Source organism: Sturnus vulgaris, chromosome 3, assembly GCF_052056855.1.
Source record: "Sturnus vulgaris isolate bStuVul1 chromosome 3, bStuVul1.hap1, whole genome shotgun sequence".
NCBI lineage: Eukaryota > Metazoa > Chordata > Aves > Passeriformes > Sturnidae > Sturnus > Sturnus vulgaris.
Genome location: NC_142245.1, coordinates 60429255 through 60445846, shown reverse-complemented (window position 1 = coordinate 60445846; position 16592 = coordinate 60429255). Strand labels below are relative to the sequence as shown.

The 16592-nt window shown below is 39.5% G+C and overlaps 1 protein-coding gene across 1 annotated transcript; it reads right to left on the bottom strand.

The window, feature by feature from the left end:
* Positions 1–5524: 5524 nt before the first annotated feature.
* Positions 5525–14120, bottom strand: TAAR1 (trace amine associated receptor 1). Its single transcript, XM_014874159.2, has 3 exons — positions 13983–14120; positions 10099–10233; positions 5525–7938 (listed from the first exon to the last, which is right to left on the bottom strand). Exon 3 carries the CDS (start codon positions 7832–7834, stop codon positions 6833–6835), a length of 1002 nt encoding a protein of 333 aa, XP_014729645.1. The 5' UTR covers positions 7835–7938; positions 10099–10233; positions 13983–14120; the 3' UTR covers positions 5525–6832.
* Between the last annotated feature and the right edge of the window lie 2472 nt (positions 14121–16592).

Sequence of the window (16592 nt, the reverse complement as noted above, 5' to 3'; positions counted from 1 at the left end):
AATATTTCAAATCCTAACATACAAGAATACAAGGTAAAGTAAGTCAAGAGCTTGAACTCCATAACTAAATGAAATGCAGTAATTCAGAGGCAAATTTTCTCTTGGTTTAGAGACCAACTACAACCAATTATTCTTCTGAAATGGCACATGAAATTCAGTAACTGGAAGCTATTTTAAAATTAATTGCAAATATTATTTAAAACAAAGCAGTTGAAAGATTTAAGTCGAAAACTTAATTACCTCTTAAATTAACTCAATTATATTATAATAGACATTTTATTTCGTATCTGGAGCATTTTGGAAAGTATGGTTCTTGTATCTTATATACATCATAATAATAGTAAATTTAAAGTGTAGAAAAACATGCACAGACAAAGAAACCCTCGAGTCACTTCAGTCCATAAATATTATATAGGATTTATGTCTCTTAGAATATTGATATTTCTTCTGTGGGAGAAATGTTATGGGAGCTGGTATACCTCAGCTTTCTTGAAGGTTTCAGTTAATGAACTACTCACCCATGCTCATCTTAATGGTCACAAATCAGTTGCCAAACACTCATTTACCAAATTATTTATGCTGCTAAACTCACCTGCTGTGCATCATAAAGTACCAGCAATGAACATATCTGAAGGAAATTGGTCGTAAAATTGGTATGATAATTAATATTGTTTCCTTTCCCTACAAATACACCTGCTTTCTATCATTATAATCCCACTGACAAAAAGGGTGTGGAGACAGGTTGAGGTTTATCTCCTGTAATAAACTGTAGTCCAGCTGCAGTAGTTATAAATGAATACACTAGTGAATAGTTTCAAGGGGCAAAAAAATTCCTTTAAATTTTCTGTGGAAAACCAGACCCATTTCTTCTACCTCTTTTCCTGATAATTTGTTTTGGACAAAGACCGAATTTTGAAACAGAAGCAGAAAGAGATACTCTTCTCCACAGCAGTTTAACCCACTTAAAATGAACATGGGAAGCAGCTCAGACCACTGATCTTTTTTCTAATAAGTATCACTCAGGAATGAAGAAAATACAGAAATTTTGTATCAAAAGATTAAAACAGATATGGGCAGCCAGTTTTATAGGCTAATCTTCCCTGCATCTGTTAATAATACCATAAATAAATTCTCTAAGTAGACATTTTTCTGTTTTGCTATTGTCCTGCAAAACTGCACTGTGAGTAACAGGCAGATCCCCTCTCTAACCTGGCTCAGATTAATGAAAGATGGGGCTTTATTTTTCTTTTATGACAATACATTTAATTCCCGGTAGATTTTGAGCTAAACATATCTATGCAATTTAGGGGTTTACACCAATAGGAGATAAAGTGTCTATTCCCAACGCCATTATTTTTGTTTGCTGTACTAATTCCTTTACCCTCATGTACAGGGGAGCTGTTTTGCTGACTTAAGGTAGACACAAATCACGTTGTGCCTCATTATTTCCATGTTTGGCTTAAATACTGATTGAAGAGAGTTATTCAATTATTTATTACTAACTGCTTTTATTCCTCTGGGCAACCTTCATTAAGGCAACAACAGCAAAAGACAAGCTCAAATTTGTCAAAGAATTGTTTTCTCCTGTTGGGAACTGAAGAAGTCCAAAGGGTATGGGATGCACTCCCTTTTCAGTGATTCCTCTCTAACTGACAGATAGCTTTTAGTCTGTATCCTATGAGCAGCCAGTGTTTAAGGAAATTGACTTTTCCTATACCTATGGGAAATAAAAGTCAAGACATCTAGGAGCAGGCTGTGGAGTTCCCATTGTCTAAGTTACTTGTGGATCCAGTCTCTTAAGAAATGAATTTGTTTTACAAAGGCTGTTGCATAATCATTTCATAGAAACATTTTCAACTACCCATGCAGCTAGTTGGATTTAAAGTGGCAGCATGAAGGTGAAAAGATTTTATTAAAAAACCTGCAAAGAAGGAAATTAAATGTACCTGGTTATGCAAGATCATGTAACATTATGCAAGACTCAGTAAACAGTATGGGAATTGAATTTCACAGAATCACAGGATTGTAGAGGTTGAAAGGGTACACTCTGCCCAATCATGCAGATCATCAGTGAAGATGTTGAACAGGACTGGACCTAGCATTAACCCATAGGGTAGATCACTAGCTGCTGGCCTTCAATTAAATTTCATGCTAATGATCAGCATTCTGGCCCTGGCTAGTTTCCAATACACTTCACTTTCTTCTCATCAGGCCCATACTTTATTACCTTCTTTGTGAAAATCTTATGAGAGACAGTGTTGAAAGCCTTCCTGAAGACTAGGTAGATAATAAAAACTGCTCTTCCTTTGTCTACCAGGCCAGTAATTTCATCAAAGAAATTAATAAACTTTATGTCTAATGAGAAGAGATTAGTCAAAAAAGCGCTTGCTTACGGGTAGACATAGTCTTTTTCTGAATTAAGTCTTCAAGTGCAATGTGTGGAAATAGCATCATAGACAATGAAGATGATCAGAAAATCTGCAGAAATAGAAGAATTTCGTAGAACACTGTGTCTAATATTTGACTGTATCCATTATTTTGTCCTTTGTTGAATGGATATTAATGCATTGTAGAGGACAGAGAGTGCACAGTGTGCACTGCCTAGATGAATTAATGATTTAAGAAAAGCCATACACTTTGCAATATTTACGCATTTTGACCGTTCATTTTCACTGTTTGAAAACTTCACCAATGCATTTTTTTAATCTAGGAGTTTAAAATACTCCATTTTAGAGTGACTCCTTTCTGAGGTTTCTGAAAGGGTCCTGCTTGGGCACTTAGTGCTCCTCCTCTTTTCCCATCCTCCTGCCTCTGGTATCTGAGGGACCACGAGATTTGGACACAGATGGCACCACCATGCATGAGGTGCTACACCAAAACATGAGGCACTAAGGCAGGATACAGGCAGCAGTTCAGGACTCTGAAAGTTGCTGTTGGTTTTTTACAAAGCATGGAAAGTAGATGTCATTACAAATGGTCCTCCCTGGTGACAAAAGGAACAGATGCAAGTTTATTGGTGAAACAGAGCCTTTCATCATGCTGGATTAATTGCTTTGCACAAGTTTTTGGGGTAGTTAAAACATTTGAAATCACCCACAAGGGAATAATTTGTTTTGCAAAAGGTGGCTATCTGGGAAGTGTTTAACAAGGTCACTAATTAAATGTGTTGATAAGGAATTTGACAATACCCTTTGCACTTCGTTTGCATTGGGATTCTTTGAAACTGCAGTAAGGTATATTCTGCTCCACCAGACCTAACTCATGATCTGATTGGACAACAGCATGAGACATTTTCCTTATGCTTTACTAATTTATTCAGGTCTTGGGTCCAAATAGAGTCCCTGTGGCCTCATTAACACCTCTCATATGTGCACATCACCCTCACAGTGGGAAATAGCCTTATGCTGTCTGTGATTAGAGCTAATGAGAGAAAGTAACCTGGGACTTCATTACAGATACTGTGCTAGAGAAGACTCTGTAAATAGAAGGCAAGGAGGCTCTTTGGGAAAGTGGTGGCACCAGAGGAAAAAAGTTATTTCGGAAACTTTCAGAGTTGAGCCATGCACGAAGTGGGTTTATATTTTAGTTTATTAAAAACAAGGAAGACGGCCTTCCAGATGTAGCTGAAGGTCATCAGCAACCTGTATGTGGAAACTGGAAACAAAACAGATTATGGTGGTCTTATGAAGGCACAATGTTTGGATATCTTCTCTAGTGGTTTCAGCTGGGAAAGGGTTAATTTTCTTTATAGACGTTTTTGTGGTGTTGTGTTTTGGATTTGTGATGAAAACAGTGTTGATAACACACACACAACCCCTATGTAAGCTAAGACTGAGCAGTGCTTACACAGTATTAAGGCCTTTTCTTTGAGTAGCCAGGGGTACTCAACAGTTTGGGAGGGGACATCTGATCCCAGCTGACCAGAGAGAGAGTCCACACCACATGATGATGTGCTCAGCAAAACCTTGGGGGGAGAAGGAGGAACTGGGGTTACAGTGAAAGAGAGTTACAGTGTTTGTTTTTTCAAGAAACCATTACACATGGTGGAGCCCTGCTTTCCTCGAAATGGCTGAAGATCTGCTTTGCAGCTGGGAAGTAGTGATGAATTCCTTAATTTGCTTTACTTGCATACATGGCTTAGACTGTCTTTACCAGCAGTTTTTCTCACTTAGGGAGTGTGGCTCTGGTTTCTATGGGTTTTTAAGAATTAGCTTAGCAGGCGGGTCTGCAAGGACATGATCTATTTGAACTACAGTCTGTCCTGCACGCAAGTTGGGATTCTATTTATTTACCAACTCCTCCTGCAACCAGAAAAGAATGCCTGAGAGATGCCACAACAAGTTATGAAAAGAAAATTTCCAACTGTAAACTCTGGTAGAGCAGGAATTGTCTGGAAACACAGTGATAATTCCAGATTTTCAGTGAAATAGGGCTATAAGAAAGTAACACTGAAGGTGAGAATACTGGTAGTGAATGGTGCTGCATCCAGCTGGGGATCAGTCACCAGTGGTGTCCCTCAGGGTCTGTGCTGGGGCCAGTCCTGTTCAATATTTTTATTAATGACATGGATGAGGGTATTGAGTCTTTCATTAATAAATTTGCAGATGACACTAAGCTGGGAGTGTGTGTCCATCTGTTGGAAGGTAGGAGGGCTCTGCAAAGAGACCTGGAATGGTTGGATGCATGGGCAGAGTCCAATAGGATGAAGTTTAATAAATCCAAGTGCTGAGTCCTGCATTTTGGCCACAATAACCCCTGCAATGTTACAGCCTGGGGATGGTGTGGCTGGACAGTGCCCAGGCAGAAAGGGACCTGGGGGTGCTGGTCAACAGCTGACTGAACACGAGCCAGCAGTGTGCCCTGGTGGCCAAGAAGGCCAAAGGCATCCTGGTCTGGATCAGGAATAGTGTGGCCAGCAGGAGCAGGGAGGTCATTCTCCCCCTGCCCTCAGCACTGGTGAGGTCACACCTTGAGTGCTCTGTCCAGCTCTGTCCCCTCAGTTTAGGGAGGATGTTGAGACATTGGAGCAACAAGGCTGGAGAGGGGCTTGGAACACAAACCCTGTGAGGAATGACTGAGGGAGCTGGGGCTGTTTAGCCTGGAGAAAAGGAGACTCAGAGGTGACCTCATCACTCTCTACAACTCCCTGAAAGGTGTTTGTAGCCACCTGGGGGATGGTCTCTTTCTCCAGGCAGCAACTGACAGAATGAGAGGACACAGTCTCAAGCTGCACCAAGGGAAATATAGGTTGGATATTAATAAAAAGTTTTTTAAAGAAAGAGTGATCAAGTACTGGAATTGTCTGCCCAGGGAGTCACCATCCCTGTATGTGTTTAAAAATAAATTGGATGTGGCACTCGGTGCCATGGTTTAGTTGAGGTATTAGGGCATGGGTTGGACTCGATGATCTTAAAGGTCTCTTCTAGCCTTGTGATTCTGTGAACATTAACTACAGCAGGGCCAGACTCACTGGAGATGAAGGAAGAAAATAATTACCCATCATTTATCAGAAAGATTTTTTTTATCTTGCTTTATTTTTGTGAGATTAAGTATTAAAGTTAAAGCAGTCATATTGTCATTAGCATGGATCCACAAAAGAAGTGCTGATACATTTCATTGTTCCTTTTTGTGTCATTTTTAGGCAGGCAAACTTTACAAGATGACAATGAAAATATATTGGCAAAATACACAATTTCAGTTCCTGATACTTTGTCTTGCTGAAATATATCATCATTCAACTTTTAAGCTTTTCAGCATAGATTGCTTCAGTGGCCTACAAATTACAGAAAACAAAGACAAGATACAGATATGATGCACTTTTACCAGGAACACAAATGGAGGACATACTGCTGAGTGTAGCTCTTACTTTAGTACAGTCATCAATTTCTCTCCATGTTCTCTTCTCAGATACTGATCATTTCCTGCCCACTCTCAGTACTGTTCCTTCATAATCCAGCTGAGTTCAACCACAGGATTTCTTCACAATTCTCTATATGCTTTCCTCAAAAGCTCTTACAGCATTGGCATGAGACAAAATAACATGTTCAAGCTAAAAAAAGTTCTCTAAGAAAAAAGTTCTCTAAGATGCAAAGTAGCAAAAATGTTTCACATCAAAACAGTCACAGATAGACATAATTTTCTGGCATTCTCAGGTGCAACGCAGCTTTTTTGCAATTGCTTTCCACTTCATATTTTTTCTTATCTTTGATCTTGCTAAACATGCTTTTGATCTCATTAAGCAGCAAAGCCTTTAAGTGACAAACTCATAGGTGCCAAGTACTAGTTGAAACAGAAAGAGCAGCCCAACTTTTCTCTGCCTCCCCTTCCCTCCATGGAGTGTGCTGGTATGGCTGGTTATTGGCCTGTTTTGAGCACTGTACACATACGGAAGGGGAAGGACAAAACTTAGAGAGCTTTGGGTTATTAGCCAAGGATGCAAAGAAATTCAAAGGAAAAGGTTTTTCTGCTCTTTCTAGAGAAGAACACAAACACAAATATCATAATATAAACACACCTTGTTCAAGAAATTAATCTGTTGTGTCAGAATAGTTTTTTAATTATGAAAATCAGGGTTATAAACTGCTATAAGTTTTTTTAAATTGAAGTCTTGCTCTTATGTGCATTGCAAATAAATAAATATAATCAAAACACTGCATACAAAACCCAATCTGGAATGAAAGAATTTGTGAAGCACAATGATCGCTTATCTGCTTGAACTAAATTTGGTAAATAGGCAAACAAATAGGTGTTTCCTTCCTTCACAGCTCTTAGATCTGGGAGTTCAGCCTCCAGGCAAAAGTTCAAAGCCATGAATGCAACCATTTAAAACATATTAGTCAGAAAACAAATGAGTCCTGGAAGAGTCCTGTTGAAAAATTTTTCCAAACAGAATAATTTTCAATGCCCTGCGAAACCACATGTAAAAAAACGCATAAACAATTGGGTTAAGTGTGGAATTTAAATAGCCAAACCAAACCAAAGCATCAATGAAAACAGGAGGTATCACATAATTCATAAATGGATTGGTAGCTGTAAAGAAGAAGAACGGAGTCCAGCAGATGAGAAACACTCCCATTATGATGCCTAAAGTCTTAGCAGCTTTCCTTTCTCTGCAGAATGAAATGTGGTGCTTCATTTCAAATTGCATTTTTTTCCTGCTAATTGCATCGATGGATTTTGCCTGCTTCTTGGCCACAGAGTATATTTTCCTATAGATGTACAGCATAATACATCCAGGGATGTAAAAAGACACTGTGGAGGCCACAATACCTGAAGTTTCGCTAAAAATGAGAAAGCATCCTCCTGCACAGTGGACATGATTATAAATCTTTTCTGCCCCTCTCAAGTTTAGGTCTAGAAAGATCATCCCAAAAGCAAAAGCAGCAGGCACCATCCAGCTTATACACATCATGACCACGATGACAAAAGCATTTATCTTTGCTTTGTATCTCAAAGGGTCACACACAGCATAGTAACGGTCGACGGATATGAAGGAAAGATGGAAGATGGAAGCCGTGCTCAGCATAATGTCAGTGCTCGTGTGGATCTTGCAGAAGAACTCCCCAAAATACCAGCAGTGCTCAACAGAGCGCACCATACTGCAAGGCATGATGAAACTTCCCAGCAGGAAGTCTACAGTAGCCATTGAAAGTATCAGGAAATTTGTAGGCGTGTGGAGCTGCTTGAAATGTGATATTGAGATGATAACTGTCAGATTTCCAACCACTGTGGCCAGAATAATGCAAACCATGAAGATGTACATGGAAATACGGATACTGTTTGACCAGTTGCTCCTTATACAAGAGCCATTTACTGATTCACAGCACAATTGCATCCTTGCTGGGGTCTCAAATACACGTAGGTGTGCAGCACAGGTACTGTTTTTCCTAATTCTGAGGTACGTTTATGACTGATTTTCCACTTTCTAGATGGGAAGAGCTGCAGAGAGGAAAATAAAAGGGCATTGTAAACACCTTCATTTGATTGGATGTGTAGGAAATTCACATTCCATTTTTAATGAAGAATGAAAGTATTTTGTAATTGCATTTAGCAGAATAACACTTTTATCATCTGACTTTCCTGGAAATGGGAATCTCCTTTGATGGAATAAACTGCATGGGGTGTCCTCACACCAGGACAGCAGCGACTCTGGGTGGCCTGCACTGGGCAGTGCCTTACCCCGTGGGCAGATGAGAAGCCCTTTTCAATATTTCCTGTTTCTATTTCCAGTCCCAGTCTTCTGCATCGATATTGGCTAGAGTGCAGTACCTTTTGCTCTTGAAAATCAGTCACTTTAAATTCTGAAGCTCCCTCAGCTTCTTTCTGGATACATAAGTCTGAAACCTGCAAGTCTAGAACAGAAGGCTAAAGCTGAGAAGTCCGTTCGTGACCTCTCCTCCAGTCCTATCCTGATAGTGATGACTGGACAAATCAGGTTTTACTGGAAAATCCTTACAAGCTGTAGCTGCAAATAGAGATTCAAGGAAAAGATCTAAGAGAAGAAAAAAATATTTTCTGCCCTTTTGCTGACAAAATAAAGTGGAAGAATCTGACTAATCTAAAACATTATCTGCTTTATAAGCAGATTTTTTTTTTTCTGTTGAGCTCTAGTTTTTGTGAGTGCTAGTTCAGCATTACTATGAGTATTGATATATTAATCTGTTTTTTAGCTAAGGCACAAACATGGAGAGAAACATTGTCAGAACATAGGTTTAGTTTGCATCTAAGGACATAAATATCACTATCCTCTTGTGTAGGCAGGAGCAGGTCCCTTTTGCAAGTCACTCTTTTTATGAAAACTTTTAATGAAAGTACTTAAGCATTTGGCCAGCAATATTTATTTTTGAAAAATCTGTTTTTCTTTTGAATAACAGAAATATAGTACTATTGTGAAAAACAGAGATCATTAGTACACGCTGTTTGGTAGTGTTATCATTATGGTATACAATGGTTGTCAGAAAAATACTGACATGGCAATTCAGCCAGTACTGATTAACCCACTTGCTTTGGGATTTAGTTGCCTCTGGGTATTCTGGACACAGTAAAAAAACCCCATTTCTTCCCCATACTAAACCAAATGTTATTACAAGCACACCATGGCACTGGAAACTGAATGAACATAGACAAAAAAACTATAGCTTGCAAAACCTTGACAGCTACAACTATCAAGCAGCCTGTGTTATACAGAGGGATTTTGCAAGTAGGGCCAGGCAGTGGCACCCAAGTGCCAGGGACAAGGTTCACCCAAAGGCACCCTCAGGAGTGGGGGATATATGGAGTCTGACTATATTTATGTACTGTTTGGGGTGCCTTTCACTTCCCCTTTTTTTCTGCCTACTAATATTTAACACCATCTCTGCTCTTTTTCACCTCATTTTAATTATCACTTAATTTAGCTTTTCCTTCTGTTTTTGTCAGTCTCTTCATGTTTCTTTTCCTGCCTGTCATTTCTTCTTTCAGCACATTTACACCCAAGGCTGAGAAAGCACAGCCAGATGAATATTTATTAACTCAAATTTTCAATTTTCACAGTAGAAAGAACTAAACACCAATTAAACTGTATCTACTGGGCATCATTATAAAGGTTTTAAGCCCATTGAAACTGTAAATGCGTCACATAGATTTTGAACTTCATTTTTTCTGTATAAAAGTATAAATAAATTAAACAATTGTGGTAGAGCATTAAGTCTATTGAGTCAATCCAAGTAATTAACATGCTATCTCTAGTTTTCCTTAAGATTTAAAAGATTAATAACTTTTCTGTTATTTTCTGATAAACTGCTTAGCCTAAAGAAATATGATCTGCCCTGAAAACAGGTTTTCTTAAAAAAAAAAAAAAAAACAGGGACTTTTTTAAATGTTATTTTTTTACTAAAAGAAAGTAGAAAACTCCAGCCAAAGGATGGAGGAAACTGAGATCAAGAGCATAGCTTTGTGCTACACGGAAACCAAATAAATCAAAACATGTGGCAAACTGTTCAAGAGAGCTGAACTCTGAAGAAGTTTTCAAGAAGAAAGCAGAATGCTTTACTTCCATATATAGTTACAAAGGTTAAAATGTAATAAAATGGAAATATGAAGAAGCATGCTCTTACAAACCTCTTCTCTTTGTCACTTCATGCTGGGTAGAAGTCTGCTCTTGACACTCAATTGTTTTCTGCTGGTTGAGTGGCACTTCTTTCTTTTAAAGACCATCTCAAAAGGCAGCTCATCCTCTTCAGCACCATTACAGTTCTGGGTAACATAAATTTTGAGAGAACAGGCTTTTAACTTAAACTGGAGGAGCCCCCAGAAACCCACATGTATTCCTGGGAGATGCTGGGGTGATGAAAAGCATTCTGGGCAGTTTGACTTAATGGCAGCTGTTGATGTGAATAGTAGCACAAACTGTTTATTTTGTCACCCACATGGAGAACAAAATCGTGTCTGTAGCACTCTTTCTTGTTTAATGGGCCTTATTATTTGAAGTGTGTTTACTTGTTTGGTTAAATGCTATGGTCATATTGTGAGCAGCCCAGTATTATCTAAGCGAAGAACAAAAGACATCACGTAGTCTGCCTCCTGCAAGCTTTTAAAATATAGTAAAATACATAAGTGTAGTTTGGTTACAGCAGCATGTAAGATTTCCTTGGAAAGGTATAATGTGGACAGAGTGACACATTGTGTGTTCACCAGCCTAGTTATGATTACTGAACAAACATGTTTAATCTAGCAGCTCATCGATTAACAGCTATTTGCAAGATACAACCATTGAAAAAGTGTTTTATGTAAACACCTATTATTGGCTGTACCAGAGTCACGAATGAGGAGCATCAATTTTTTGTTCCACAAAGGACCGTGCAGCCTTTAAAACATTGATACTGCTGAATGTAAAAGAGCATTATTGTGCTGACCATCAGCTAAAGCCCAGCTAAGCTGGGTGCCTCAAGGGCATATGCAACAAGGTGGTTTAAGATACTACTTGCAAATTCTTCTGATGACCTGGGTTGGTTACTTTATTATGTTATGTGCACAAAAATCAAAATGGGTGCATACAACTCAGTTCTTTTATTTTTTTGACTGCTCTCATAGACAGACTGGGGTTTTGCACTACAAGGTTCTCTTTGCTATAGCAAGAGAGTTTGACAGCTAAAAAATGTGCAGAAACAATGGTCAGGCTGAGAAAGGAACCACTGGAGAGTGTTGAGAGGATATGTTGAGGAGTCAGGTCCAGTTCTTCAGAGCTGAGGAAAAGTGAAAAAGGACATATTAGGTCCTAGATACCGGTCTGTAATAGTGACCTTCACCCCTCTGAGATGCTGTGTGCTTCCTTGGAGCCAGTCATTTCTCTTTGAGGAGTGAAGGCTTAGGCCTTGGTAATTACTGTCTTGACAGGTATACATTTTATAGGAAGGTAAAATCTGGGGGAACAAACCCATGTTACATTACTCTGTACAACTTGTTATAAAGAAGTCTGGCAGCCAGCTCATTATGGGCACTCAGTCCAAGGCCATCCATGCATGCACACAGTGCTCTCCCACCACTCTCTCCCTTGAGTAACACTGGGCCAAAACTCAAGGATATTTTCTGGAATGGCAGCTCTGCTCCAAGTGTTTGCTCCAGAGGCAGCTCCCTGGCAGCAACCTGCACACCTCTGGGGCAACCCCTGGGGCTGGGGAGCCTTCCCCTGCCCTGAGCAGGTCTGCCCTGCTGCATGGGGCAGGCAGCAGCCAAAACCCAAAACCCAGTGTGGGTTTTGCTTTGCCTCCTCTTGTGCCCAGGCTGTGAGTCTGGTATGGGAGTGCTTCCCTCCGTCTCCTGGCTGGCAGTAAAATTGTACTGCAGGACCCACACACACTGGAAAGAGTGAACCACAGATCTAAGGGTGTCTGTGAGCATGGGAATGGTGGTATTTAACGCTACTTTGGCTGAAATGAAATCAATGCAGGAGGTTTTGATATAGCAAGATAATTAAGTAATTAAGCAGGGCAAATTGTCAGCTAATTTAGAGTGAGAAGGAACACTGTGGTAACAATTATTCACTCTGTTGGTGCAGACACTTCAAACAGGCATTTTCTTGTGCCTTAGTGCTGATGTGGATCACGAAAATATTCTCAGACTTGCTACTTAAAATATCAAAGAGAAACATTAAACTCTGTTTCTGTGAGAACTCAGAGCACTTACAAACTGTCAGTGTTTAGCAGTCTTTTGAATCCGTAGTATAGTAAAGCAGTTATATATCAAAATTCAAAGTAAAAATTTTTCTACTTTTCTACTTGTTGTTGTGGCTTTTTTTTCCTAAAAAATTCTATTTCTGCAATAAGTAGTTTTCGGAGTTTTGGAAAACCAAGAAAGAGAGATGTTACAATGTCTAGAGTACTGTGGGTCATCTACTCTCCTTGTTAAAGTAAAGCAATAAAGTAATAAAGTAATAACATAAAATAATTCAAAAGGAAAACAGCACAGAAGGGAATGGAAATAGCACTTTTTTCAGACATCAAACATATTTGAAAAATGTGTTGAAAAGTTGTAACGTCCTTCTTACACAAAACTGTGGAAGGAACACTGGAAATGGGGAAGAACAGAAAAGGACTTGAGAATGAGAAATGTTACTGTGAAAAAAAATGTCAGAAAAGCACTGGTTTCTACTGTGGTTCATTTAGCTTGCATTTCTGTGGGTACTTTTTGGTCAATCAGTAAAAAGTTTCTCGTATTCACACAGTTCCTTTTAAAAACTGTTTCCCTGTTAAGGGAACCATGGATTTACAAATATTGGAGGCTGTAAGGTGACCCTATGGCTGAAGAGGAGTTTTGAAAGTGTATAACTTCATGCAATTCTCAGGGGGAAAAAAAAGGCACAATATTAAAAAAAATCCCCCTAAGTTTCCATTCATATGCTTGAAATCTAGGGGGAACTGGCCAAGTTCACAATAAGCTATTAGTACAAAATAATTATTTCTTTATAGGGGTTAAACAAGATCTGACAACTACTAACCTGAATGCCACTTCTGCAAACCTGGTGCAATTCCACTGAAGACTATCTGAAATGAGCCCAGATTTGTATCCAGAGGAATTGGGAGAATAGATGAGAAGATTGAGCTGTAGACCTTTTCCCATGGTTTCTATTCCTAGTTTTCAGGGGAAAACATCCCTTTTCCTTGCCAAGTAAAGCCAGCTGTTTATAGAGTAATGCAATGTTTGTGCTCTTTCTGCAAGTATAATGCTCAAGATAAGGACTATAAATGTAAACTCCAGTATAAATGCAAATCTCTGAAATGCACAGCAGAGTAAGAGATTCCAAGAAAATAGTGTTTTAATAGCAAAGAAAAACACATTCATCCAAAGCCAAGAAACTATCTCTTCTCAGGATGAGGTATTCTACATATTTGGTAGTCTCGGTAAGTAATGCCATAACATGGTCCATTGCCTTCCCTCTGCAGCAAATCTTCTCTCAGGGCTCCCGAGGCCAGGAGTAGCCCCTTGCCTCTCACTCCAGCAGGTCAAGTGAATCCCTGCAGCAGCTGCACAGAGCAGAGGCACAGCAGGGCAGGTCCCTTGTGCCTTGCCAGTGCTTCTCTGCACCCATCAATCCAACAGAACTGCAGTTACTGACTGTAACTGCTTTGTTGATATCTGCTGGCTCTGAACACCACCTCCAAAAAGAAAGGAAACACAGAGGAGGGAGGCACTGAACAGTGAAAAGGTACAATGCCATTCTGCATCCTTATGGCCCTCTAATAACTTCACAGAAAGGAAAGAGCCTTACTGTGCATTCATAGCTCTGTGTGAAAAGAGCTTTGCCCCCTAGTTATGTTTCTCTTTCAGCCATTGGGAATGAATGGCTTTTTAAATCATACTTTAAATCATACTTATTGCTGTTGGTGCTATTGCTGTTCACTACAGAAAGAACTGTGCACAATAATAACTATTACCTTCAGTGCTAACCATAGGAGTTTCATCTTTGAAAGCAAATTATATCCCAGATCAGCACATTAGCAGCTCACCTTATTCCAGACTGCATGACTCGGAGATGATATGGCACAGGAGTCACTTCCTCATCACCAGCCGGCTCAGGCTGCAGATACAGCTTGGTACTGACTCATCCCACACCAATTCTCCCAACTAAGTGGCTGCATGCTTGGTCTGACTGGTTCACAGCCTGCTGGGAAAATCTCATCAACAGGATGACGTAAATCTTAAATATCCAGGAAAGATAAACATGTAACAAATCTATTCTGACACAAGCCACTAACACATTCAAAGATGAAACTATTTAAAGTAAGCTAAAGCCAGGCTTCTTTCATTAAAAGAAGGATGCAAAATAAATGAAATGCTTATTATGGTCAAGGAGCAGATGGAGCAAATAGCACTGAACTGTTTTTAAGATTGGTCATTATTTCACTTCCTCTTTTCAGTTTAGTATAATGTTGTGTAATGTTATCAACATTACAACACTTTCAGTTATCTTTAAAAATTTGATTTGCCTGTCTCAGACTGGATATATTCCAAAAGCGCAATGCACAATACTTTCACAGTGTCTGACAACAAGAAGATACTGTTTCCTTCTAATGAAAAATTCTGCTAGCTCTTTATTTATGATGCTCAGGTGTTTATATGACATGCTTTGTAGCAGGGACTTAAGAGCTGTTTCTTTCTTATTTATGTATTTCTACCATACCAGAGAATTATACCTGCAGCTCATTGACAGCATCCCCCATCTTCAAACAACAGTTTTAGCATTGTTGTGGAGCCCAAGAAGGAGCATCCTGCCAGGAAATAAGTAACCCCAGAGAAAAGAACTGACCCACTGTGGGTCAGTTTGTGTGTGTCAGTTGGTGGGCTGCATTGGTGGAGAGCCAGGCTTTTCAGCTCCTGCTCCCCAGAGGTTTCTCTGAGCCTGTAGTGGGACCTGTGGAGCTCAGGCTGCAACATCTCCCCTCGATATTTGGGGTTGGGATAAGCTTGGGACTTAGGAAAGTATGGCACTGGCAAGGTGGCACAAAGGACATGAGGCTGAACAAGAAGGACAACTCATGGTGAAAGTCTTGAAATGTCACATTCTGGTCTGGAACTGTGAATAGTCTACTGGAAGCCACTGAGAACTAAAGTTGCTAATAAAGACTTCTATGTCAATAAATTATGTCCTCTAGCTTGCCTTCTCATGGACTGTTCTCTGTTCCTTTCACAAATGCTGGATTTGACTACAGTAGACACATGCTACTTCCCCAGAAATATTGAATCTCTTTCTAGTAGTTGATTTGCAAGCCCAACAGACTGCAGATGCCAGTGCTAATGCACTGTGGGCCATTTTTAAGGGGGCAATCTTCCAGGGTCATCTTTTGCTTCTGCAGTTGTTTCTTGCTGCAGGAAGCAGCGATGTTATGCATGAACATCAGTGGTATCATGACCCTGCAGGGACAGCAGCACAACTAGCACAGAAATTACCAGTGCCAGAGACTGTTCCGTTTCTTGCTGACCCTATGCTCAGGAAGACATGCCTGGGCAGACAATTTTTTTCACAAGAAAAGCTTTATTTATCTTGTCAATAGGTGCTGCACATCAATTGAATATTGGGTCACTGAAGAAGAGGTAAGGGTGCACTGAAGTAGATTTGAATTTGATTAATGATTTGTTATCGAGTTCTCACTGGCTAGCTAGCTCCTGCCAATACCCATGACACTGAGAGGGAACAGATGGCCCCAGGAGGTTCAGCTGTTTAAATGTTCCTCTACCAGCTTACGTAACTTTTTGTTCATGCAGGTGAGGACTGGTGAAGAGAAAGTCTCTCTCCTCTTCTCCTCCCTCCCCTTTTTACCCCCTGTAGCCCATTTTGTTCTTATCTGTAGTTGTTGCCAATTCTCCCTTCCGCTTGCAAATGTTTGTAAGTCGTCAAGATCTAATGATGAGCCTTGGCAAATCAGGGAGAAATACAGGTCACATCCTTGGTGACAGAAAGGAAAACGATGTATAAGAAAAGCCTCAGCAGAAAACAACTGGCATTGTAAGACTCCCTTGGCAAAATACAGGTATGGTTATATTAAGTGTTACACAACTATCAAGTACAAGAGGTTTCTGTTTTTGATTATTCCAATGCTGAATTTGGAGGAATTCCTGCAAACAGAGGCTAATGTTAACATGAATAAACAACTAAAAGTCCTAATGTAATATTAAAGATAATCTCATAAACTCTTCAACAAAATAAATGTTTAAGCCTGTTGCTAGGTAATGATGATTGATTAAACTTAAGCTTTTATATATGCACAATTCTCATATATACAGCCATCTGATACTCTTAAGCTATACCTAATTGACACTAGTTATGAAAAGACCACATATTATTTTTTACTCACACATTGCCAAAAGCTTTCTGTCTTTCAGCCTAGCTACCAGGAAGTACCTCATTATATTAATGGCTGTGTTTTTACAGTTCACTCTTCCCTCCTGTATCTCAGTGTATTTTATTTCTTCTTAGGCAAGAATAATTCTTCTTTTCAAAAAAAATGTTCCCATTAATTAATTACAATGTGTTTTTACCATTTGTTTATAGTAGCAATTGCAGCCAACTTGGCATAAGAACATCTCTGAGAAAACTGGAGACTTAACAAGAAGGGGAT